The sequence below is a fragment of the Centrocercus urophasianus genome, unplaced genomic scaffold (assembly GCF_019232065.1).
Source record: "Centrocercus urophasianus isolate 14NV4802_14NV808 unplaced genomic scaffold, USGS_Curo_1.0 seq_20, whole genome shotgun sequence".
NCBI lineage: Eukaryota > Metazoa > Chordata > Aves > Galliformes > Phasianidae > Centrocercus > Centrocercus urophasianus.
In genome coordinates, this window is record NW_024884756.1 from 13,311,831 (window position 1) to 13,338,610 (window position 26,780).

General features: G+C 36.6%; 1 protein-coding gene across 5 annotated transcripts in view; it reads right to left on the reverse strand.

Annotated features, from left to right (window-relative positions):
* NBEAL1 (neurobeachin like 1) overlaps positions 1–26,780 on the reverse strand; it is an 80,926-nt gene that overhangs the window by 47,184 nt on the left and 6,962 nt on the right. For 4 of the 5 annotated variants that reach the window (XR_006169409.1, XM_042821944.1, XM_042821945.1 and 1 more), the window contains exons 3-11: positions 16,936–17,027; positions 11,864–12,025; positions 10,483–10,564; positions 10,172–10,299; positions 8,218–8,300; positions 6,340–6,425; positions 4,848–5,154; positions 3,816–3,922; positions 932–1,018 (exon numbers count right to left, since the gene is read on the reverse strand). Coding sequence is in view for 4 of the 5 variants with exons in the window: in XM_042821944.1 (XP_042677878.1) it covers positions 932–1,018; positions 3,816–3,922; positions 4,848–5,154; positions 6,340–6,425; positions 8,218–8,300; positions 10,172–10,299; positions 10,483–10,564; positions 11,864–12,025; positions 16,936–17,027 (1,134 nt within the window). In the remaining variant the exon portion in view is untranslated. The remainder of the gene's footprint in view (positions 1–931; positions 1,019–3,815; positions 3,923–4,847; positions 5,155–6,339; positions 6,426–8,217; positions 8,301–10,171; positions 10,300–10,482; positions 10,565–11,863; positions 12,026–16,935; positions 17,028–26,780) is intronic. The other variant, XM_042821946.1, reaches the window with a different exon arrangement.

A 26,780-nucleotide genomic window follows, 5' to 3' on the forward strand; every position in this document is an offset into this window, starting at 1 on the left:
TTCATATTAACTTTTGGGTTGTTTTTTTTTTTTTTTTCCTCCGTTAATTTCTGTTTATAGTAATATTTCTATCATGGTCTTAAGGACAAAAACAAGCAGTATTTCAGGTCCATCAGTAAAACTAATGAGCAAGACTGTACAAACAGTTCCACCACCCCTGAAATAATATTCTAAATATCAGACATTTTGAAAATGAAATGTCAAGAATCAGAAGACTGTTAGACGTGAAGAAATGTTTACATGCAGTTAATGTTGCACTGAGTTTCTAAAAAAGCCAAAGCCATTTGTTAGAATCACAATTTGTAGATTACCATACCTTGTACTTAGCACCTTTACATTTTTAATCAGAACAAATCATTCTACCACAAAATCAATACAACTTGCATGTGATACTTTCCACAACATTACGTCAAAGTTAAAGCAACAGGCTATTCCTACCTCCCTGATTCAGCCTGTCCATTCATTTGTGAACATCTGCTCTTGATGACAAGCAAAGAATCAGGACATCAAATACAACCATTGAGATTCACAAACAAGGCCCCAGAATCCAAAACACCACAGTGCTGAGACAAAGAAGCAAAAAAAAAAAAAAAAAAAAAAAAGGAAAGGAAGGGAAAAAAAAATCACCACCAGGTTAATAGAATTATTTGGATTCCATTCATGTACTTCACCTTTTCCTTAAAAGATGCAAAACTGAGGCTCAATCTACTGAAACATTTGCAACTTGAAGTAGATTAATGAAAGCAAAGTTGAATTCAGTCTGTTAATTGGGAAATAACTTTCCACAGATGGAAAATACTAATGTCTGCAGAAACAAGATCATCTTGCCACAGAAGACTTAAAAAGGATCATTAAGGTGAAGCACAGGAATCAGTTTTCCTGTCATTGTGTTTTGACCTCAATTGAAGCAAAGTACAGATTAGGTAGATACCTGGTCCTCATTCATTTCTGTCAGTAATTTGTTGGCAAGGTCTTTTTCACTCTTGTCTGCCACTTTATTGTTAGCATTTAAAAACAGCTGTTAGAAACAGAGACAAGAATAATGGAAATAATTGCATTACATAATTATCCTCCCATCATACCTGTGGAGGCTGCCTCAGGATTTGTGTCTGACATACAAGAAACGAGTTCTCACATTGGTGAGACACATTCCCCCGCTAACATTAGTTGCCTGTTAATTCTTAGAATATTGAAGATCACAGTTTTGCTAAGCAGTAATTGCATTTTTTGTCCACAATTAGATGAAAACATATCACTACTGAGACAAGAAAACAGACCAACATGGATGTTATACTGCTTACCAGCTTAGCAACAATTAGTTTATTTACCACGTGCAATACAACAAAAATTCACTTTAAAGAAATAAAAACAACAGTGGACCACTAGCAAAGAAATGGATACAGATGCCTCAAGGCTGTCCATTTATGTCTTATCCTATGTAACAGCTGAAGATATGTAGTCAAAATATTTACATCAAGCAGCAACAGCAGTAGAATATTTTGATCATATAAGCCTTCAGAACAGAAGAAAAGCAAAACTACATCTGGTAACACTCTAAGAATCTGTCAGGCTGTAAATAAAACATATGCCTGCATTTTCAGCTAAGAAACTTATCCCTAGTCTGTACCTGAATTTGCAACATCGAAGTTGACTCCAGTACCTTCATAATCTACTGCACTCACTTTGTGAGTATAGGTCAGCCACAATCTAATCATGACTACAGCTTTTCTTCTGTTTATATACTCCAAAGTGCTGTTAAAAATCCCCTATAAAAAATGTTTTAAAGGTACCTAACAAGCACAAAACCAAACAAAAAACCCCAACACTTTCTATCAGTGGGTAAGAATGAAACTTTAACCATTTCTTCTTCATGCATTTTCTCCTAGTACCTTACTTAGGTATTCCCTCTGAAGATGAGTAAACACTACGAATCAGCTTTCACAAGATAGAAGAAAATACTCAAAATATTATTTAGACTTACACAAGTGTAAGCCTACACAGAAACACAAGTCAGTCTGAAGTACATCACAGTCAAGAGTACACATCACAGAATTACGACAACATCTCAGAGGCTTACAGCATTAGCAAGTGAAAATAAGAACAAAAGCAAAGGCAGACATAGAAAAAACAAATTTTTCAGATTTGTTAATTCAGCCCTATCAATGAAAGTGAAAATTCTTCTATTTAAAGCCGTTCAGACAATAACCACGTGCTTTTAACCAGACACACTGCTAGAGATGATTGCACTTTGCTCAAAGTCTGATCCCTAGATTCTTAACAGTATGTACAAGCAGCTACTTGAAAACTTAGGACAGACTGAGCCCCTTTTGGCATCTCTAAAGTTTAGTCCCTTACTTGAATATCACAAGGCAAAAGGCAACATTTAGATCAACAGAACTTAACTGAACAGTTTCAAAAAGCTCTTGTGCAGATCCATAATCCTAGAGCATAGTTAAGTGAAGACAATTTTGTCCATAAGGCTTAAAACCAACAGTTGCCAAAAAAAACCTATATTTTAGAAGATTGCTGGACAGCAGATGACTTCAAAGGTGACTAGAACTATGGGTTTGAATATCTCAAGATACCTATAGCAAAAATTGTGGTAGGGATTTTCTTTAACCCCTCTTTTCCATGAAAATTTCTCTCTTCAAATTTGCTGAAGATACGAGAAATTCCTGACTTCCATATTGTCTGTACTCTCCTTTTCACCTGATACAGAGCTGCAGAAATGTGCTTTATGTAGCCCTGCCAGTGAATCCAGCAGCAAAATTTTCATAGGTAAGAAAAAAATATGACCAGAAATAGGATCATCTTCCTACATTAACAAGAATAAATCCTACTTCCACTGCTAAATTCATCTTTGCTATTTCAAAAAACAAGTATAAAGATGCACTGAAAAATATAACTTCATCCCCCCTCCCTTCTTTATCATTCTTGGGGCTATTTCCACTACAAAGGTTAAAAAATGCCATGCAGCAATCTGGAAGTACTGAGACTCAATTGATCACAGTAGTATGCAAGGCTATCAGAGGGAAAAACGTTCCAACAGTACATTTTACAACAGACAAGAAGGCAGACTAAAAATGAAGAGAACAAGCAGAAAAAAAAAAAAAAAAAAAAAAAAAGCAGGCAAAACCTAATAGAGTAGCTGCTCCTGCTTTCCAAAGTTCTAATTCCCACTTGTTCAAATGAGAACAGGAACAAAGACAGATTCTACAGTAAGTAAATATCATAATGCTTAATAACCAAAGAAGAAATTAGGAGCTAAGTTTCTTACAGAGTACGAGGTCAGTACAGAAATAGGCGCAGATGTCCAAGCAGAATAATGGAAAAGTGAAATAAAGTATTTTCAGGAGAAGACTGGAGATAAACAAGAACAACCCACTGACATTATTCAAAGCATTTCAAGGAAACTGGCATTCTGCCACTAATTATAATAACTAAATCCCAATCCAAGGACATTTTTCATATATTGCTGCTATGAAATCCCAATCCCAAATAAAAATAGATAATTGATAAATCAAATTGTATTCCGTAGATTACAATATCTAGTATTAGAAGAGCTCAAAATAGCAATGCCACTAACATATCAGAAAAATAGAATGAAAATATTCCAGAGTTGCATTGTATTTGCATTGTATCCGTGCTCTTTTGCAGAGGTTGAGAAAAATGTACGAAGGAATCAGTGAAAGACATTGGCTAGCAAATTATGAAGTTCTATCTGGGATTGAGACAAAAAAAAGATTTGTCTAAATGCTAGATCCTATGGGAAAAGAGAACAAAAATTTTGTTATAGAAGATAAAATAAAATTTACCTTGCAGTTCTGCAACAGTCGAATGAGATGCTCAAAGCAGTTACTGTTAAGGAAAATTGCCTGTAGAACAGGCCTGTCTGTGCAGTCTAACATGGCTGTGATTGTATCTACAAAATTAAAATGGAACTGACATTAAAACCAAAGCACTTGCCAAATCCATTAAGCTCTTTTTCCCATACTACACCTGTAAGAGGATTAGAAAAGGTATATAATAAACATGGGAATCAAAAATACATATTTTAAAATAAACTATACATCACGAGAATTCTGAGGTGTTTGACACAGAGTACTACGCCCAATACTCAACAGTTTGACACTGAAAACTGTCAGGTAACCTACTATACGTAGTATAGTAGAATAGCTACACAATACCTTTGATAGCTTTCAGATCCTGCTTGAAGTCCCTGTCATTGAGTACCTAACCTCCATGCCCTCTATTAGAAGCACACAAACACTAGTTTCCTCAAAAATTTTCTCTGCATTATACAGATGCCTTTTACTGTAAGTGATCACCACCTCAAAGCTACTCGTGTTTCCTTGGAAGTCCAGGGTAAGAAAATACTTGCATTTATATTTGCCATTCCAAACAAAGTAAAAAAAACATTCACAAATCCTAAATGTTTATCCAACAACTCAGCACCAACACTTTAAGGACCAACATCTTTGCCAATGTTTGCAGTAATTCCATCTGAAAAGCAAACTACCACAAAACAGCCATCATGAGGATATTTTATTAGAAATCCTCCTCACTCTGCAGTTAAGGTGCTGTCATTGCTGCCTAGCAATTTTCTTTTTTTTTTTTTAAATAGAGACTGGTAGTCCATGAACCTTGATACTCTGGTTAACTATGAATATGAAATAGAATATATTTAATGAAGTGTCAATGAGAAAAAACATTTGAAGGTTTTCCATTATATAAATAAGTGAACATTTGTACAACTTTCAGTTATATTAATACAACAATTCAATCATTATTTGTTTCAAAGCTGTTATCCACAGACATTTAAAGAAACTGCACAATTGAGTACTTACTCAACATTTGGATCTGTAGTGCTATGAACCTGCTCTCCCACTGCCTACATCGCCTTGGTTTAGGTAAAGCTGAATGGTCTGAATTAAGCAACTTGAAATAGTTCTCCAGTATTGTACTGGTCTCCACCTGACGCTGGTCAGAACTGCTGTTAAGGAGAATGTGGACAACTTCTGTGAGGCACTTCAGAGTAAGCTCTGCCTTTCTGCTCACTTCCTCAGGGCTCCCATCATCCCAGTTATCACAGTCTGCTAAAATACGCATCAAGACTTCCATGGTAGCAGGAGATACTGCTTGCAGAGCGTTCCTCTGAAACACATGGACAAAAAGAATTAAGGGGAATAAAAATGCAACTCAGACAGAATTGCTGATTTGAAGATACCTGAATCCTGCAACATTCACTATTGCTTCCATTTTAATTTATATACTGTACTTGTTAAACATGCTACTTGGATTATTGGCTATAGATGAAATGCAGCCTACCTTGTGCACTTAATAAGGCTTTCTTTTTCAAACAGTATTTATAGGGTAAAGGAAAGCTCATTTAAATTGACATTACAATATTCTTATCAAGTACCATTGAGATAACATATTAATTCTAAATAAACCTTAACTCAAAGTTTCATTTTAGGTCCCCACTTTCATAGACTCAATACTTTAAAACAAATATTTATCTGGGTCCTGAATGCCTACCCCTCAACTTGCTTCCTGGAATCTGACTGGATAGGCCTCAGGGTCACACTACATCTGGAGCAGGAGTACAGCCTCATAAAGCACAGCAAGAAGTCTTGTCAGGATCTCCCCACCTTGTCTAGGGATCTTGCATTCAAGCCATGGCTCCCAACATTTTACCTGCCTCAACAGTGTAGTTTAGCAGCCATGCCCCTGCCAGGCCATGTACCCCCTTGTTTCTGACCCACTGTTCAACTTCGTGACTTCAGACCTGCTTCGTCACTATGGATAGGTCTGGGACCAGAAGTAACATTTACTAAGCAGAACATTACAGAAGTCAGCCCATGAGAGCATACACTGGCTTTGTTGATGATTAACTTTTTTTTTTTTCAGATATTCTCTTTTGTTCATGTTATTTTAAAGGTCTTACGGACCTTCCAAACTTCGAAGCCCTTGTATTCCCTTCTGAAACACACTGGGAACCTAGATGTCATGTAATTATATGAAATCTAAAAAATTATATAAAAAACTCTGCAGGTGGAAGCAGTCTAGTTACTCACTTTTCTATGTATGTGAAGACATTATACTTAGTTCATAAGAATGTGTAGTTATTGTAAAAAGCAGCCTTCTGTTGCTTTCTGAAAACAGAACCTAGCTTGTAGTATTTAGATACTACTGCACAGAACAACTCTAAACTTCACAAGATAAATGACTAATATATAGTAAATAAATTCTCCTTGATTATGGGATATTTATAAGCTTTGAGTAATGAAGATCATGTTGGAGACTTCAGCAGCTGGGAAGAGTTTAAAACATTCTTACCTGACCACCAACCACAATAGCTCCAAAGAGATGTAACAGGCAACATTTCAGGCTTTCCTTGAGATGTTCACTTTCTTGGAAACATTCTGATTGGAGTAAATAAAAAGTAGTAGGATTCCTTATTTTGTAATATAAATTATACAAGCCTTTTCTCTCAAACAAAAATAAAAAAGCAGGTAAATAAAACAAGCATCCTTGCTGCTCGCTATCATGCAAGCTTAATACAAAATTTCAACTCTAAAATCTCCACTTTCTTTTATGTAAGTCACATACATTAACATCCATTTCAGAGTTATCAAAGAAACATGACAACCCTGCATTTATCAGGAAAACTGACAGACCCAAGGAGGTACAGCAAATGTACTATGGAATAAATGGGATTAATTTTCATTAGACTGTTCAGAACATGCTAACACAAGCAGTTAGCAGGTATGAGAAATGTTAGAAGACTTTTGACACAGAGACAAATGCCATACACAGTGCAGGTGCCTTAGAAAAGCAGAACTTGCTCCCTATGAACCAAACTTCCCAAGAAAGCCTGTAGTGGCCTGTCATCTTTCTAACAATAAAAAAAATACCTTCAAAGATATCTCATAGAATATCTGATATATGGAACTCTTAAGAATACAGCCTGGATATTGTTGCTATAGCAATATCACTAGAATCAAAGCAACTGCAACTGAAACCACAAAAGGAGTATTTTTTTTTTTTTGAATTAGCCACTGTAATTCCATTCAAATATAAGATAAAACTGCTAGAGACTGAGATTTTAAACGTTAGAAATTGAAAATGGAAAAATTCTGTATTTGTTAAAATGATAGTGTTACCTTTTGGACAACTACCAGTTATTGGCAAGTTGTATTTCTGGCTGCATCCTGGAAGTATAAGCTCGTTTCAAAAGAAAACTGCACCACTATTTTTAAAACCTGGTATACAAATTAAACATAGCCTGCCATTTCCCTGACTTAGAGCCTCTGAATCTTTTGTGGAACTTACGACAAATTCAATAGAGTAGTACTACCTGGCTGACTGTGGAAAAATTATGAGGCAGAGTAGACAAAAAGTCTTTAGTACTCCTGTGGAAAGTACGTCCTTAGCACATGCTCAGCAATTTCTTGTATTGACAGATGGCCAATCAGCAGATGAGTACCTGCCAGCTAATTAGCACACTAAGGATTGTTTCACTACAAAACAAGGGATTTAGGAGAAAACAGTACAGTGAACTAAATAGAGAGGAGAGATCCTGAAGATGACAATGCTAGAGAGCAGACTTTAGAGTCAGCTTCCAGTTCTCTAGCACAAAGACAAAGGCATTTGGCATTTTACTGACCTCTTTGCCAATGCTTAATGCTAAGAACACAAATTCCCAAGTAGCAGTTAAGACACAGTTTAACCAAAGACAAAAGAGTAGTTCCCTAAACTGCAGTCTAAGTTGACTTTGCTATTTGGATGGCAGCAAGTTTCCTTGTTTGTGGCTACTAAACCATATGAGGAGACAAAAATGCATGCATACTTTCCTCATGATTTTTTCATGCAAGTTATCACTACAGTTGCTGCTACAATGATCTCACATGCAATCCAGATGTGTGTATCAACAAAAATGAAGTTGAAAATTCACAGATTCAATCTTCTTAAATTACAGTAAACACTGAAAGAAAATCTGGGAGAAAAAGAACCAGGCTTTCACAGACAAGTAAGGCTGGCAAGATGGTGACAGAGCAGAAAGCAAGCAAACAAATCAACTCAATACATGCAGCCTCAGAAAACAGTAAGATGCTTTTACATTTATTACACATTCTTTGGGGAATGGAATTTAGAAGTGCCAACTTCACTCCTCCAAAGATGATCATTTTTAAACGTGCTGTTGATAATACTTACGATAAAAGAAAGGGACAAACTCAACAGTGAGGGAAGCCGGTTTATACTTCTGTCTGCTCTTTTCAACTGTACTAAGGATACGTCTGAAATTACATTAGAAAAGATATGACACCTTTGTTTCTGACTTACTACTTCATGATTTCATAACAGAGAACCCTGCCAAAAAATATAAGTCTGGCCTACAAACTTAAAAAAAAAAAAAAAGTATTTCACCTTAAAAAAAAAAGAATGACAGATGATAATGACTTTTCTGTTCCACTCTTAGAAATGCCTTAATAGTTTAGAACATGGTTTGGTCAAAATAAAATAAAATAAAATGAACCAAAACACCAGCAGCTACCTGGTATTTAGTCCTTCCCCATTGCAAGTAAATCATCTACTAAAGTTCTTAACCATGCAATTTGAAATGGCTCAAAACATTATTATGAGTTCATTATGGGAGATAGGGGGAACAAATCAAAGGGAAGTAATTCTGCTGATAGAGTTACAGACTTCTTCTCAAAGACATAACATTTACACTGTGACCTTCAAAAATTTTTTTAACCAATTCAACCACATTTACCTGCCTCTTTTCCTCTGGCTTCTTTGCTATACCAGCTTAGAAAAATAGGGAAGTTTTTGAAAGAAAGCAATGGAAAAAACTTTGTGTCAGTCAGTTACAGCCAAACACCTCCTGGTGCATCCACTTTTTTTTTTTCCTCCAACCTTTAGACTATCAGAAAATATCTTTAAGGTTTTTAAAAATATTTAAATCATATCCAGTTTCAGAAAATAAGCAGCCTCCTAAATAGAATTATACTGATTCATTAACAAATTGTGTACCTCCACTGATTGCAGATTCTCTGTTTTTGAGCATTTATGTTGTACCTATGGTACAATGTGATGTGCTGGCATTATGAATGCTACATCTAAGAACAGCTTAGCAGTACTTTGTGAGACCATATACAATAACTGGTTCAACCTGTACTGTGTTCTAGAACAGGGGAATTACACTGCACAGAAATACTGAAAGTTGTGATTCTTACATGTTCCTTAAAGCTTTGTGTACAGCAAGTTAAGCTGTTATGGGAACAAGAGTTAGTACTATCAATGACAGTTCCATAAAACCTGCAATCCATGCAGTGCTGTAGTGTATTACAGGTTGCCAGCTACAAAGAAGCCCCAGCAAACAAGGTATCACCACAACAGATTTCCACTCTGTATGTATGGAGTCAGAAGAGTGACTGGATGCACAAATGCAGCACAGTTGTACAGGATGTAAGCTGTAGAATGGACTGTAAGTTTTACAAGACTAGTTATCTGCATGCACAGATCCAATATTTGGTGCAAGTATTTGGTGCACATCAAAACAGTCCTGATGAAAGTAAAAATCTTAAAGAGCAGCTCTGAATGAGAGTGGTAAGGAGCAAACAGCCCTTGTACATGCAGCAGAAAAACTTGTTAATTATACTGTACATTTAACATTACTGCAGTGAATTTGGGGCTAATAAGGGAGAATTGTACATGAAAAATTTCATAGGAATCTTTAAGGTCTCTGAAGAGTCAGTTATAACAAAGTGCATCACTAGCAACCTCAAAGAGTTTGTGCCTAGAATGACAGAAATTAAGTGTGTCAAAAAGCCAGTTTCCTAGCACATACTAGTACTGACAATTCCAGTTGCACTGGGTTTCAGTGTTGAGTATCCATTTCCTGAGTTCTTTTTCCTACCAAAACTAGTGTATTTCATTAACTCTTTAGAATAGAGAATCTTTGAAAAACAACTAGCATACTGTATCTAACCCACTGCCTATGACAACCAACTCTAACACCTGTAAAATGTATCGGGAGCATACCCATGTAATTATATTTTATTTTACTTTGATATCAGTAGTTTTTGTCAGCAACCTTACATATCATTTATCTACAGGTATCAAAACTCACATAGCTTGTGATCCTGTCCTGGTCCACACTTACCCTGCAATTCTCTGCCTCCAGTTGCGATATGGATCATAGAGACTTTCACAAAAAGCCAGTGCATGTCTCACAAATTCTTCTATTGGTGTCTGATCTGCCATTTCTTTCTCTTTTGTTTTGCTTTTTAACTGGGAAAAAAAAAAATCCAGAAGTAACAACAGCAATCAAAAGACGCCTAGAAGTTAAAACTTCGTCTTAATCCCCCTCCATAAGCATTCCCCCACAAACACTTCATTTTGACAGGGATCACAATAAGCAAGACCTGGAGGTCCTCTACGAGGAAAAATAATAGACTAAAGATGAAAACATACCTGTTGAATGTATAACGTAGTCATGGTGATAACGTGATTAATGTATGAACACATCCCAATCTCTTCCACATTAGCCAAATTCCTATGAAAATAAAAAAACCACACAGTGTACTGAGGCTAGTTCAAACAATGTCAGTTTTAGTATTCGGTCTATAATCACAGAAAAATGTATAAGCGTTTCAGAAACACTCCCCAGAGGACTGGATGTACTCAAATGTTTATTTCTGCCACAGTAACACAGTACACAAGTTTTCTTTTAAAAGGAAGGAGAAGAAAGGCCTGAGTCACCCTGCTGTAGGTCAACTCTATCTGGAATTTGGCGTTTCAGAGATAAAATAAATTCCCAGGACGCTCTAAATAGAGAGGTCAGAAATGGCATGTGATAACAGAAGCAATAACTTTAATTTCTCCCACATTACTAGAACAAGGAGACTGATACCATAGCTGTATACATTTTCCAATGCTTTAATAAATATATTACCTAGAGGCAAATATGTACTATAAATTCTCCAAGTAAGAAACATCAAAAATTTTAGAACACTAAGAAAATCAACAGTAACAAAAAAGCACACACACTATTTCCCACTTTGAGGACATCACAAAGATCAGATACTAATGTGATCACATAAGGAGAACTGTTTAGCAACTGAGTAAGATAATAGTTGGTAATTCATCACACAACTATCACCATCAATTCAGCTTTATTTAATGTTCTGGAATACTTGAACGCTGCACTGCAGACTTGTACTGTTGTAAGGATAAGAAGAACAAAAGGACTCAAAAAAAGCTTGTTAAATACTTCGCCAAAGGAGAATCCCTACCATATACTTTATTCCCTTATTCATTCAGTGCAGTTTATAATAAAAGAATGAAGAAATAAGGAGGAATAGATCCCTAAAAACAGTTTATTTACCTGCTTGGACAGTATTACAAAATTAAGAGCAAATTTCAGAGGCCAGCTGCATTAATAGACTAAGTCAGATCCCTAAGCTATTTATGGAATTATAAGCATGTTAAGAATGTGAAACAGTTCTTCCTGTATGTTTATCATTCAAGTTCTTTAATATTCAGTGCTTTCTAGAGTGCAACTTCCCTTTAAAAGTATTTCTTATACCACATACACTATGCCTTGAATTCACATAGATATATCTTGCATAATTACAAAATTGTGTCTTTTCCATGAAAAATGGAATAGAAAGAGCAAAGATTGTATGGTTTTCTTCATTTTCCTTTACTTGGAAGACCATGAAAAGTAGCTTTTTCTCTGATTCTACTGGAAAGCATCTGTTCACATTGTATAAATGATTAGAATCTAAAGTCTACATTAACGATTTGTTAAACAAAACAACAGCCTTATTGAAGTAGCTAACAGAACAAATACCTGCAAAGGATGATAAAGAACTTCACAAGCAAAAGTGACAAAGCCTGCTGCTGCTCTTCTAATCCATCTGACATCTTCTGGACACACTGCAGCAGCTGGAGCCTCAGGACCTGAAGAATATTGTCAGGAAGCAGTGATATTCCTGGAGGGATGTCATCCACCCTAAAGAGAAGGACCACAGACACACAGCTCATAATCATGCAAATGACACATTATCATCTATTTTTAGTGTGCTTCGGTAGTGTTGCAATACACCTGCTTAAAAAAGGTTACAGAAATGCAGCAACTGATTTCTCACAAGCACTTCCTAGTGAACTACAAGGAAATGCTTGCTGGCAATAAGCCAGCATGAGCTTTCTTTTCCCCAACAACAATAAAGAATTAAAAAAAAAAAAGCACCAGGAATACATTAACCAGATTCCTAAATACTCTTCCATTGAGATTACCTGCTTGAATTGCCACAGAGAAATGGCATGATTTTCAGTAGTAATCAGGTGGCCTGGGAAACTCCTATGAGGATTGACACAGCAGAATGAAACGTGAAACTAAACACAAGGGAACGTTTTCAACTTTCCACTGAAGATTAAAATAAATGAGATGCCAATAACTAAGTAGACAATGAGGTCCAGTTGGCAGTAATCCACAGCAAACTTCATGCCTTTCTTACACAAACTACTCAAGCTAGCAGAAAATAAGATTAAATACCAAAAGCAACCAGCTCGTAGAGCTTAAAGACTTGAAAACGAGGGTCTGAACGTACAGAAGGGGGAGCTCCCAGCAGCTCATTTGACTCCTGGCATACACATTCTGCATGAATGGCTGGCCCAACCCTAATGGTTTCTGCGTGTTGTTAACCCACTACATGACTGGTTTTATCCACCTAGTACCTCGCTGTTTTTAGGAGAGGAAAAAAAAGACTTGGGTTGGCATTAAATGCAACAACTCTACCAAACCTAGATAGGGCTCTGAAGAATATTAGGCACTCCTGCATATTATTTTTGTTAAAATTAGGCATTTGTAGAAATACATCAGTGAAAACCAAATGAAGAAAAAAGTCACAAGAGCACAAGGGATTTGGAAAACCTTGACAGAGACTTCATAGAACCTAGGTTCATATAAAGAGACATTAACCAGAAAACTGAGAGCACCTGCTTTTATTCAACACAGCTGTCAAGAAGGCAACATTCATTTCTGAGCAGCTTCATCCCCAAGATTCCAGTGGATTCAAACCCTCTGGGACTACAAGTGTTGTTCACAATAATCTGTGAACTCACCATCTCTGTATTAAGAACATAATTTTTGATAGCTGAGGTTGTATATCAGAAGTAACTTGCCCAAACTGGCCAACAAGTCTCTTTTTCTGTAAGATCATGAAACGCTTTGTAAGAAAGCAAACAGCCTTCCCCCTCCATGCCTCACATACTAAAGAGTGTTCTACATGTCTGTGCTATATACAACTTAAATGCTTTGTGCAAGAAAAGCAGAAGAAACGCTCATCTTCTGGTATTACTCAAACCAAGCATAATACAGAGATTAAATAACTGAACTTCTTCCCACCCCACAGCAAATTGCTACTATATCACTACAAATTTTGATAAGTTTAATATGTAGATGTGTAATGCTGTTTTTTCTTAATGAGACTGGTTGCATAAACTTACTATTGAAAAAGGAAAAAAAAAAAAATCTCAAGTCACAACTGACACTCTTGTTTGCTTGCTGCAACCATACATCAAAAAATGAGATATGTTCACACTTTAGGATCACTGAATCCTTAAGAGTTGTTAGGCATCTCTGAAGGCCATCTACTCCAACTGCCCAACAGTGAACAGGGACACCACAGTTACATCAGGTTACCCAGGGCCTGATCCAGCTTTGCCTTGCAAGTCTCCAGCAAGGGGGCATGAAGAACAACCTGGCTGATGGGCAAGAAGTTTCAGTGCCTCACCACACTCACTGTGAAAGATTTTTTCCTTTCATCTAACTTAAGTCTACCTTCTTTGAGCTTGAAACCATTTCTCCTTGTTCTATCACCACAAACCCTGCTAAGGAGTCTGTCCCCTTCTTTCCTGTAGGTTGTTCTTTTGGATTCTTTAATTTCTAATATCCTTGCATTACATTAACATGGCTATGCAGCAACAGAAATCGCTAACCCAGGTGGTTGAAAGGAACTTGAGTTAGTCTTCACATTGTACTCATTCAATTACAGCTCAAATCAGCAGTACTCTCCCCTCTCCTCCACTAAAGCTGTAAGCAAGCACTTTGGAACAAAAGCTGGTGAAAACCAGGCTTCAATTTTCAGCAACCAGTTTCCAGTAGCCTTAATCTGCTTTATTCTGGTGATCTCTGCATCCTTTTCTGTGGGTTTAGAGTCCATACACTAACGCAGTGTGGCATGTGCAGTACTTGACATACGTTTCCTTTAAGCTTCTCTGCTTAACAGCATACAAACCAAAACCAGAAAATAAATCACAACAGCGCAGATAATATTGCTGTTTCTGAAAGTATTAAGTCAAAGAACAATTTCTTCCATTAGTGATGGGGAAAAAAAGAAAGCCTCCTATGAGCTGGTAAATGTGTAAATACTGCTGAGAGGATTGGGGGTTGCTTTTTATTTATTCTAGGTAAAGAATGAACACACATTAGACTTTTGTGTTCACAGCTGTCAGCATAGTTATTTTTTGTGCAGTATCTTCACTTTCTTACAAAAAAAATCACTGTAATGACCATTAATGAACCATTGCACTTAAATATACAGAAAAAATACATACAGAAGATACACAAAAATGTAAGTAAAATTAAATGTTTATATGCTTATAAACTCTATTTATTACAAAACCCAAATCATTTCACTGGATACACTCATTGCTTCAAGTTTAGAAACTGCCAAGTTCTGTACTATGTAGAAAGTTTTCTATTTCCAAAACATATTTCAGGACATGTTGTATTTTAATTCAATGAAGAAACACTTATCAATTACATCAGCAAGTGACACTGCCACTTAAGAGGCTTTCTTTCAGAAAAAAAGGCTAATAGTTTCAACTACATTTCTGAAGTATTGTTTTCTTATATGTTAAAAAAGTGTCATGTTTTACACTGACATAACTCCAGAGCTGTCTTCCAAAAGGTTAACTTGGCCCAGCAATCTGAACGAGCTTCATCCTTATACAGTTGCTCATCATTTCCTGGCACTTGCTGTTCAGTACATAAGGCCTTTCTAGCACTTAGCTGTCAAGCACTCCAACTTTCACATAAGGGAAAAGCAGGCTCACATCAGTCCCCATTCTAGCAATTATGGATGTTCTTAACTACTGTACACTTGACAGAGGGTGAAAGCAATAAAAAAGTACAAAATTCCTTCTATGATTTCCACACTACCTCTGTTCACAAAGGAGAACAACTTGAGATCATTGGCACAGATGTCAATGGGCAAACTTGATTTCTTCCTAGATGTCTGAGTCCAAAGGGTCCCTTTGGTCTCAAGAGAAGAGACACTGGGAAACAGGTGGCTCCACTCTGACCTACATATTTCTCTTTTGCAGACTCAATAATATCAGCTCCATAGTGCTAATGCTTGCAATTGAAATGGAGAAATACCAGAAGGATGCCACTTTTGACATGCCTGATTATCTCTCAAATGCCAACAAGGGCAGAAAATGTTTCTATGTTATTTTGATATATTTTCTCTACATCTGTTACACAAATGAGTCTAAATCTGTGCAGGCCTACTCTTCCAGACCAAGTCACTAATCCTGTCATTAACCTCACAAAAACACTGGATTTTTATGCTCACAAACCCATTATTTAATGCAATGAAGATGCTGCCATTGTTCAGCACAGCTAAGCTCCATGTTTGTGCTTAATCCTTTACTATGTTGCTGTAAAAACAGAAACAACAACAACAAAAACAACTCATGAGCACATAAAACAAGAAAAAACAAGGGGTAACAAACTTTTTCACTGTTTTTGCTTTCCTGAACTGTGCACTGTAGGATGCATTTTGATATCTCACTACAAAGCAAACATCCTCTGAAAGAAGAATTAACTGGCAGACTTTTGTAGATTTTTCACATTGGTAATTGCACTGTAAACTTTGAATTAGCATAATGGCTAAGAAGAATATCTTAATACAAGTAGATGAGATGCCCTGTTTTCATCCACTGAGATACAGTTGCAGCATTCTTTGTTTCCTTGTAACAGTGGAGGCTATCACTTACACTTCAAACAGGATCTGATCCAAAGCCCAGTAGAGAATTTCCATTGATTTCAACAGGGCTTGGACAGAAGCATTATGCACAGAGCCATTCTTTCTGGTAGTGGTAGCAGCTATAACTCTGAAACTGGTTCTTGTGACTTCTGAATTCTGCAACACTTGTTTTTTTCTTAAAACCCATAAATCATACAAGGATGTATTAAAAAAAAGAAAAGATACAGAGCTAAGTTTCTATTCCTCATTTGAAAAGTTAGCCTTAGTGCACAGAAATTTCAACAAATTCTAAATGCTAAATACAGAAATGTGAAATTAGACTTTAATATCCATCTCATGATTATATTTCCATATTTGCAGTCAGCAATGAGTCATTAATACTCCTGTTCCTGAACTTTGAGGTTTATCATTTGTGTGTTTTAATTAAAAGCTTTCTAGCTAAAGCATCTAAAACTTAGATCATTTTATCTCTTTTTCCTCTTGTAGCAGTCCACAATAACATTACAAAACTTTACCTAGATCTTACCTCTGTTCAGTCACTACTGCTACAGAAACCAAGCACTGATACTAATATTATTTCACCTGCAACATTTAATGAATATTTATTCCAAAAACTTACAAGAAATGATTAAACTTCTACAAGGAAAAACAAGTGAATATTGATTTCATCACTGATATAACGCAAATACTGGTATTTGCCTAAGTTTCATCATTCCCAACGCATTTTGACCTTCAGAAGAACAGGAGTGCCACTCAAAAAAAAAAAACTTTCTTTTGTTTAAAAGCAGTATTGGTATTGAAAGAAACTGGGCTCTCGTCCAGGTCTGGTTCAGATATCAAAGGTGAACAGGTCTGTAATTCTACATACCTAGTTGGCAGCTTCTCAAAGTCCACATCCAAAAACTGTTCATAGCTAGAAACAAAACTATCCAACCAAAGCTTCAGGTAATCTGGATCTTTCTGGAAAAAAAAAAAAAAAAAAAAAAGAGAGAATGGAGAAGGGTAAGAGAACATTAAGAAATACAGTGCCTGAGGTCATTAATCAGCAAGTCTGGAGCAGTAACTTGAACAGAAAGCTCTTTCCTTAACACATTTCAGCTGGGAGAAAGGAATGAATAGACTAATTTTTAGAACAGATTTCACAAAGCTCTATTCTTTGAGCTTCTCAGACATATTGTGCTATGTGATAATCTTGTTCTGCATATCTATTCATTAGTTGGGTGTTTCCATTTACTGGTATCAATGCCAATTAAAGTGTTCTAGCCTACAAACATCCCCTCCCACACCACTTCCAATAACCTTTATTTATCTCAAGTACATAACTTTACAAAATCACTAGCATATTTTATTATCGATAGCATGGAATTTAATACATATCATTCCTCATGGCCTTATACAGTTACTAAGCACAGGGATCCCCTTCTCATATTAGACCATTTTCCCTGCTCCCAAGACCCCTTCAACTCAAGCAAGTATCAGAAAAACAGAATTCACTATCATTATTATATCTAAACTGCATTCAGATACAGTGACAACACATATAAAGCTGATGCATCTCTTCCATCTGATTATTTGCTTTTATTATCTTCATTATATTTTCTCACTCTTTTTCTCCGGATTTTTTCCTTCTTTTTCTTCTTTTCATTCCTAATGTCCTCCTTTTTCATAACCTTCCTTCTCCCCGTTCCTGCTTCTATTTCCCTTTCACAATTTTTCCTTAAGTCATCATCCCCTTTCTTTTTCTCTTCAACATTTTCCAAGAAAGGACATTGTGGTCTACAAGCCTGAAGCAAACCTATCCTTATGTTTACTATGCACAGAACTACTTATCTTAGATGTACACCTATTAACAGCAATCAAGATGAAATTGCAACATACAGAATTAAGAAAGCTGTTCAGATATAGAATAATTTCAAGGTTTCTAAACTATTGGCTTAAGCTACAAAGGTGAACAGATCATCTCAAGTAGGTGGGTACAGAATGCACATTTATCAGTTTCAGAGCTCAAACACGTTGAAAAAAATCAAACCAGAAGATGGGCAAGAACTACTGCTCACTAATATCCAAACTGAATGGGCTGGAAGTAACAGCATATGCTGTCCTCAGCCATCGTTGGCTTTGCCTTAGGAATCACTTATATTCCTACTGTTCAGTGTGCTGAACAGTACTATGGCTTTTTAAAAATATTCATGTATTTATAGCTGTAACTTCCCTGTAATTCATACAGGTTATTTTAGCCACATGCTTGCTGTTTCACAGGCTTGTAAGGACAATTTAAAATAAGATGCTATTTTGGCAACTACAACATAGCTAAGGCTAGAGAGGACAAGGCAATAGCATCTATGGCAGAGTAACAAACAGAAACTTGGCCATAATCACATACATGCACTTTGCTTAGTTAACAGCCATGATAATACCCATGCATGAGGAAAAAAAGGATCTATTTGACGTTTTTCCTGTTGAAGGAACTGCTTTGATATTCTTGGCATGAGCAAGTTCTCCTTGAAATAGAACATGAATCATTAAAAGGATTCAATTAGTATTCCAAAACTAAAATAGTGTTGACACAGCTGAGACTCATCTCTAGCTGTTGATAGTAAACTGTTGTAAGAAACTCAGTGGTAAACTGTTGTAAGAAACTCAATGGTATTTGATCAAGAAAAACTAAGGAAGCTGACTGAGGATTGCTTTAGAAAGTATTCTGGATGAAAGAAAAGAGAAGAAAATATTAAATGTCTGCTTGCTCCTTTTCAATAATAGCTGGAGCCTAAATCTACTTCAAGCTTAAGGTTTAAATTAATCTCCTCATCTTTAAACAATAATGCCTTTGCAAAGCTATCAATGAAGACTTGCGGCAGAAGAAAAACTGGCAAGGAAGATACAAAAGAAAGTAAATACATAGATGGCAAAAACAGGACACAGATGTTAATAAGAGTGAAAAGTTACTACTGAGCTGCAGTGCACACAACAGCTCCATTTGCATTACCACTGTAACTCCTCCATATGAGGTAAACATTGCCATTAGCTCTTGCTTTCTAAACATACAGTCAACTGACAAAAAGCAAGAGCTGCAATACCATTTGACCATTACCTGCAGCAGACTTTAATTCTGCTCCCTTCCACCTCAAACCCCAGCCAGCCAATTGGTTATACATTGAGTTATTAAAAGAATTGGCTTTGATAACAAAATGAGATAACTACTGGTATGCAGTAGTAGAAAACAGTTTACACGATAATAGGCTCACTTGAGTTCAAAATCTAGAAATTTCCTCTCAGGCAATAGCATGAACTCAACATCGCTTGGAGGAAAAAGAGAGCAAACAAGGTCATTTAGCAACTGAGTCTACATAAGAAGCATTAAGAAATACATCTCTATTATAAACCATATAAGCATACTACCATTTCAGAAATGAACACAAATACAGACATAAGAGCTAGGAGTAAGTAATCATCCCAAGAAAAAGGTGACCATACTCAATTGTCTTGCTCCAAGTGAAGATACATAAGCTTTCACAGATACATTAGAAACCAAAGTTAAAAACAGCTTTCGAACTTTGAATCTGGCCCAGGTTTCTGTTTTCCTATGTTAGCAGTGATGAGTGGCCATTGCATGCAGCATGTGGCTGAAAGCCACCAGAAATCTCAGCTTTACTGAAGCACTTTTAAGAAAGCAAACTTATAGTGTAATTAAATGTTACCTGTGACAAAACAGATAAAAGCATGCCTCCCTCTTACACAGCTAAATAAATACATTTCTGAAGAGTAGCCTGCTTGATTCAAAGCCATCTTATATTTTCCCACATTGAAGCATGATGGATTACAAAACAAAAAAAATTTTTACATTGCTTTGGTATTTTAATTTTATAAGAAAAACAGATATTAAGGGCACCAGCTACTTCCTGTGCATGATGTAAACCAGCATCTGCATTTGAACTGTTTCAAGGTCAACTGCTACCCTTTATTCTGACATTTGAGTTTGGTGGGTTTCTTTCCATTTCCCTTTTCAACTATTCTCTTTTCTCATGATAGATGTGGTAAACTTAATTAACAGCAGAATACAAACTGACCTTATTGTTTAATGCCAGACCAACCTTGAGACAGTACATACTACAGCCTCAAAAATGTGCATTACCACACAGCACAGGCTGGAAATAGGCTGGAGAGCAATCAATCACTGAACAGCAACCTCAATTCTCTACAAATTTTTGGCCATTTCATTTTCTCCACAGAAGAAAGAAGTGGAATTTTGTCAGGCCACAAAGCATCTTTAATACTCAAAAGCCTTATTATCAGCAAAAGCAGCGAAGCCTGTGCAATACATTCTCTTCATCACTGTTTCCAGATTACCAGTAGCTGTAGGCTGTATATCAGACAGCAGCTCCAAATTATTTTTAGTGGTGCTGTTGAAGATGTACCACACTTTTAAGACACAGCTTACAAATCAACATTCTGACAATACATCACAAGGACACTGTGATCAACAATGAGTTTGATATCTTTTCCCAACCTCCTCTCTCCACACACACCTGCAGACGTGTCCTGGGAGATCAGCAAGGAAGACAGAGGGAAGCTTTTCATTTGTACAACAGCAGTAAATGTAGAAGAAGAGACATAGGTGGTAATAAAACACCTTCCAGAACTCCACAGTCATTATAAAGAAAAGAAAATATTGGTTCTGGAAATCGTACAGCTTATTAAGTCATAATCCTAAGCACTCCTTTTATTTCCAGAAACTTGTGTAACTTCTGTGCAAGACAGATTTGTGCATCTTATTTGAATAACAATTCATATATAGAAACTACATGTTTGAAAATTTTGAAAGATGTTTCATCAAGGTTCAAAATTCCCAGAAGCAAAACCCCCACTTAAATTAACCATCTGCCCTCAGGGCAATAAGCTGACACAACCCAAGCTTTAACAGGCAGTCTAATGATGTGGCACTGTGAGGATATATGCAAACCTGGAAGGAAAAACAAATTTCAAAGCCCTTTATCTGAAAATTGTGAAGCAAGTCACAGATACATAGGGCCTGAGCTTAAGCTTCTAAACTCAATGTATTGCAATGAAAACCCGTAAAACTTCAAGGAACAATCATTCGTCTGCACTAATGAAAAAAAACTGCTTTAAGCCTATTAAATAAGCTGCAGCTCAGAGCACCACAAAGTGAAAACATTTTCTAGTTCCTTCCTTATTTTTTTTTTTTTTTAAACAACCCTTAGGCTTCCATTTGTACACAATTCTCAGAGCACAGTAATAGTCATCAGAGCTCTTTAAAATGAAACACTGCCAGATACAAGCTCTACTACAATGCGTGCCAACAGGTACAGCAATAAAAGCACACCCAGAAGTGTCAGTTGTGGTTTTTCCATTTGACCAGCACAACTAGCACTATGCTTGAATGAAGAAGGTTGCTAAATAACATCAGTTGATCTTCTACACTGGTTCTACACTGGATTACACTGTGTAAAACACTGCAGCTAAGCAGTGCCAATCAGCAAGTTTCTTATACGGTCCAACATTTCAACATTTCAATGCACTAGAACTCCAGCAAGCCATCCTTTACCTTGGTATAACTGGGAAATAAGCTTCTAATGCTAATGCCAACTTCTGTGCTCACCAACTGCACCATTTAATGTAGAGAAGGATTTTTCCAACAGCAGATGCAACACTGAGGCAATAAAAATAAATGAAGCTAAGTACAATCAACACTAACATGGGACAGGCTCTTTTCTTTCATACATTAAGTTGCCTACAAATGGCAACAGCACTGCCTGCTCTTTATGAAGACTGATTAAATGAACAACAAAAAAGAAAGCTTCTAATTCAGTCATTTCCCCAGTAACTAGTTTGTCTGGGCAAAAAGGTCAACAGGAAATGGAATTTTTTACATGAGTGAAAACATTTTTTTAAACTCATAATACTCCCTGTAACTCTTATAGCTGACTCTAAGTTAAATGAATGCATTTTATGCAGAATTGGCATTGAAGGCCTCCTCCTAGAAGTCTCCAGACCTGTGGCTGTGGAGTACTACGCTCTACCAGGGCTTCAAGCAAAGTAACGGAAGAGGGCAAAGATCACAGGGCTCCACTGGGAAGCTGAAGCCGCTGAACTGCACCAGAGCAGCCAGCAGGGCTGCACCCCATGGACACAGCCCCATTAGGACCAAGTGGGGCTGAAGACCCTCAGCACAGCCAGGCCAGGTAAGCTGCAGGCAGCAATTGGGCAGCCTTGTGAATGATAAACTTCTCACAAGGGCATTAGCAGGTTTAAGGGCACCTTTTCCTCTTTGTATTTCCAAACACAACAAAGAATTTCAGCATAAGATCTTCCAGCGGCCCACACCATGCGTGTCAGAGCACTGATGCTTTTTGCAAACCTTTAAAAACAGTAAAATGCCAAAGCAGAACCTGGAAGAATCAACAATACAGTTAGAATTAATCAGAGACATGATAAACTGTTATATACTGGCTAAACTGCCTTGAGAAGTGAAATAAATTCTAATTACCAAAAGAAACTGCATTTGGGCACAACTTATTTTAACCATAATATTCACTTTTGAATCAGCTCTTGAACTGAAAGCTAAAGAAAGGCTTTTCGGTAGCAGCTAGGAACCTCCTTCCTCAAAACACATATAAGCATGCAGATATCAGTTCAATTTCTGGACCTGAAAAGAGAGGGCATATGCTTTCTAACCAGAAGCTGAAGTGACCCATGATGCAAACAAGTTTGTGATAAGTTCAAAACTTCTGTTTCACATGTAGACCTTTTTTTTTTTAAAAAAAACCAAAAATACACTTACAACCTTCACTTAAGATAGAATTCGCTCACATAAACTGAAAGTTAATGTTGAATGTTCCTTCTCTCTTCCAAAGTATAAAAACAACTAGAAACTGCCACTAAAATCTTATACGGAAAAAAGAAATTACAGCTGAGAGCTAGAATTCCATTTCCTTTCCACTTCAGTGCTCAAAAAAAAAAAAGAAAAAAAAAAGAAAAAAGCAAACTGAGATTTCTAACTAAAATAGAAGCTTCATTTATTCACTTAGTTATTGATTAAAGCTGCGTTTGAGCTGCAGCTCAGAGGCAGCACCAGAGCAAGACCCACTCCTGCCCACCCTGCAGCACAGGCTGCTGCTCTGCTGCTCCATGCCATGACATGGCACCAGCCTTTAACTTTCTCTTTCCACATCAAAGCTGGCACAACAAACCAGCAGCACTAACAGCTGGAAGCTGTGTTTTAAAGATCAGGGAATAAGGAGCATTCTGAATAATTTAAAGGTTACTAAACTTCAACATGTCAAAAATCTGCCGTGTCAGGATAATCCCCAATTTAACAAAAATTCAACCTGATAAAGGTTTAGGGCTTAATGCTCGACAGCTTTGAAATTCCAGAGCTCCGTCATCGATTTAAATAAGAAAAGGACTGAGCTGCAGCAAGAGCACAAAGCCAGTTTCTGTCCTGACAAGCTTCTAACTTTCAGTATGATGTAAGAGACAAGGAAAGAATACAGATGGCCCAAAGGGAACCAGGATAGTGCCAAGACAGCCAAAATATCAACCCACTATTTCACCATATCAATAGCCAGATACTGTCAAGTCTTCCAGTAGATACAGAAAAACGCTGAGGAGAACATGCGTGCAACTTCGATACAGACTTCTTTTGCATATGGATCTCCTAAAGCAAGTTCTTATTTCTTTAGCCATGGATCTAACTGCTTTGGTCTTCTCAGCTTTATCAGCACTAACGACACACTGAAGGTACAACCTCCCTCAAATTAGCTCTTCAAAAGCACCTGCAACTATTTGGCACCAAATGCACTTCAGGTGGCACCATTTTTAAATGATTATCACAGATGAAGTCAGATTTCTGCAAATAACACGCTCCTTCCCCATACCCTGCTTTTTCTTAAGAAAAAAAGAGCTTTGCTTATCCAGTATTTTGAATGCTGCAGTCTTGGGGAGGAAAAACACTGTGCAGTCATACCTGAGCCTGCATACTCACTGCCACTCTGGGGACCATGTTGGAATTTCAGGTTATACCAAAGATACACACTTTTCACCTCGCTACTTCTTCTCTTAAATTCCAAGTACGCGAACACCAGATTCAATTACAGCAGCAGTTTAAAAGCACATATATATTAAGGAACTCCACAAATAAAATTGTTTCCCTGCTTGATGCTCATCCATCATCAACTTGCATTTCCCCACAGCTTCGGAAGTTCAGCAAAATCACAGGTAAACCTAACACAAGTTTTGTGTAATTAAAAGCATTAGCCAAGCCCGTATCAACAGAGATGGGAAAGCAACTTACAAGGAGCCTGCATCTACCATAACCACTTTCTACAAAACCTATGGGCTGGAAATCCTGGGCTTATGTCTCATATGTATTGTCAGTATACAGTACAGTATTTACTTCACATGCTGCTTTAAGAATAAAAATTTTCCATAACTTCCAAACATCTTTTCATCAGTTCCTAAAATCTCCCTGCACATTTCAAGCAAAAGTTCCTAGAAAACTATATGAAGGTACAACGTTTTCCTAAAACAATTACCAAAAGAAAAATCCTGTAATCTTTTTTAAAGGAGTTAAACTGCTTTATTTTCATTTTGTTTCTCTTAAATGTTTCTGGCGTTACTGCTAAATTCTTATTTCTAGTTAGCACTACTTGTTAACCTCTGCCTTAGCTTCCTTATTTGTTCTTAAATGTATTATTAGCAAACTCCTAGAGAGTTCTTATGCAGATTCTGGTTATTTGATAATAAAATGAGTACTTCGTTTTCCTTACATTAATAAATAAAAGCAAATACATTCACTGTCTCCATTCAAAATTCAGGAATGCCCTCAATCAGATTATCATTTACATACAACTGTTTTATCAGCACAGAAACATAACTGCTAAGTTTAGAGCTGCAGGTGCATGGAGGAGTTGTCTCATAATCAGATGCCTAACTTAAAACAGCCTTTATTACATTAACCATGTTCGGTATTCATTTATCAGTGTTTCCTGCTCTATGTCCCAATCTTCCTCTATTGAATCCTCTCTTTTATTACAAGATGAATAGTAAATGCCATATGATCAAATTACTTTTTTATTAAAAAAACAACAGCAAAAAAGGTTTTTAATCTTTACTGTTGAGGTGGTCATGCTTTGATGTTTATTTGCTTCCACCTTCCCTCCTTATATAAAACTCTTTCACCAAGAAAAGCTCAGTAATTAAAGCAGCTCATTCTTTTTTATGGCAGCTGCTTAGCCTTTCTAAAGCCTGTAAATATTTCAACAGTATCTTTTGAGAACATTTGGATTCTGGCATTAAGCCACAATGCCACTGAATAGGCAGCTGGCAAGCCTTTCTGCTCACTCCATTGGTACATTAGAGCACAAACAGAGCACATTTGAGTTGATTCTGCAATGTTCTTCAATCAGGACACGTGGAACCCCACATCTGAACCAGATGAACATGTTAAGTGTGCCATAAGTCAGACACCACAAAACAGCCCAGTGTTTGCTGTATTTGCCATTACAGTGCATACCACAGAACCAGAAGCCTGTGTTTTATGTATTCTGATAAATCATTCACTGTAAGAAACACTTGATTCTTTCACTACATCAAAAGCTTGCTCCAAAATATTTTCTACATTTTCTGGTAATGAAAAATGAATGAAATTCATTAAATCTGTAAAGAAGCTACATATATTATTCTATATTACATTTAGCTATAAATATAGAATACAAAACAAAAATAATTTCCCTGTTGCTTGTCTTACATCTGTTCTGCTTAGTTTTACCTGTCATCTCACTTCAGTTGGAAGCCTACACTACCAATGGCAGAGTGCTCGTTCTGGTTTGAACAGCTGCCTGTACAAGGTTGCCTAGGTCCATAACTAAGGATGATAACAGCTATTATAAATAAGTGAAGAAACTAATGTCTCATATATACACATACACACAAGTCAGTTATTTATATGAAAAGTTTCCATACTTAAAAATACCTTAACTGCATCGGTTCTCAGACTATGAGAAATTTCTTTAAATAGCAGACAGCAAAACCAGAATTGAAAACCAACTGTTCCTTCTTATCTATATCCATTCTTAGTTCAGCATCCCAAAGGCAAAACAAGGACAGTGTCATCAAGCCACATCCACAATTGACTTGTGACAAGTTCTTTTGCCAGTTACATACTTGCAGAATCGCTGAGATATTTCCTGCAGATTGATTTAAATACATTTTACAACTGTGTAAAAGATGCTCATTCACCAATTTTAGCAAAGGAATGAATTTTCACAACAGTGACTTAGGAAAAGCTGCTTTTTCTGCACACTTAGTTTGATCAAGCATTAATCTAGCCATAATCTGGATACTTCTTTATCCAACAAAGGCAGTGTATAACAATTCAATATGAATCACTGACAAATCAGCCACTGCACAAGAAGGAAGACAAGTGCAAGCTGAAGTCAGGATGAGATCATGTTTGGGATGCAAAGGTCAGTGTTTCACAGGGCTTACAGTTTAACATCAAAGATTACATTGTAGTTATTTACATGCTTCTCACCACAATTAATCATAATTGTGCAAAAAAAAAACATTTTTTGAAACAAGATTAAAACACCCCTTACAATGTGAGATATCAATATTCAACAATCTGATGAACAATCTCATAACAGTCTACTGGAAGGTATGCATTTGCTCTTGTTTGCTGATAATCACATGAAA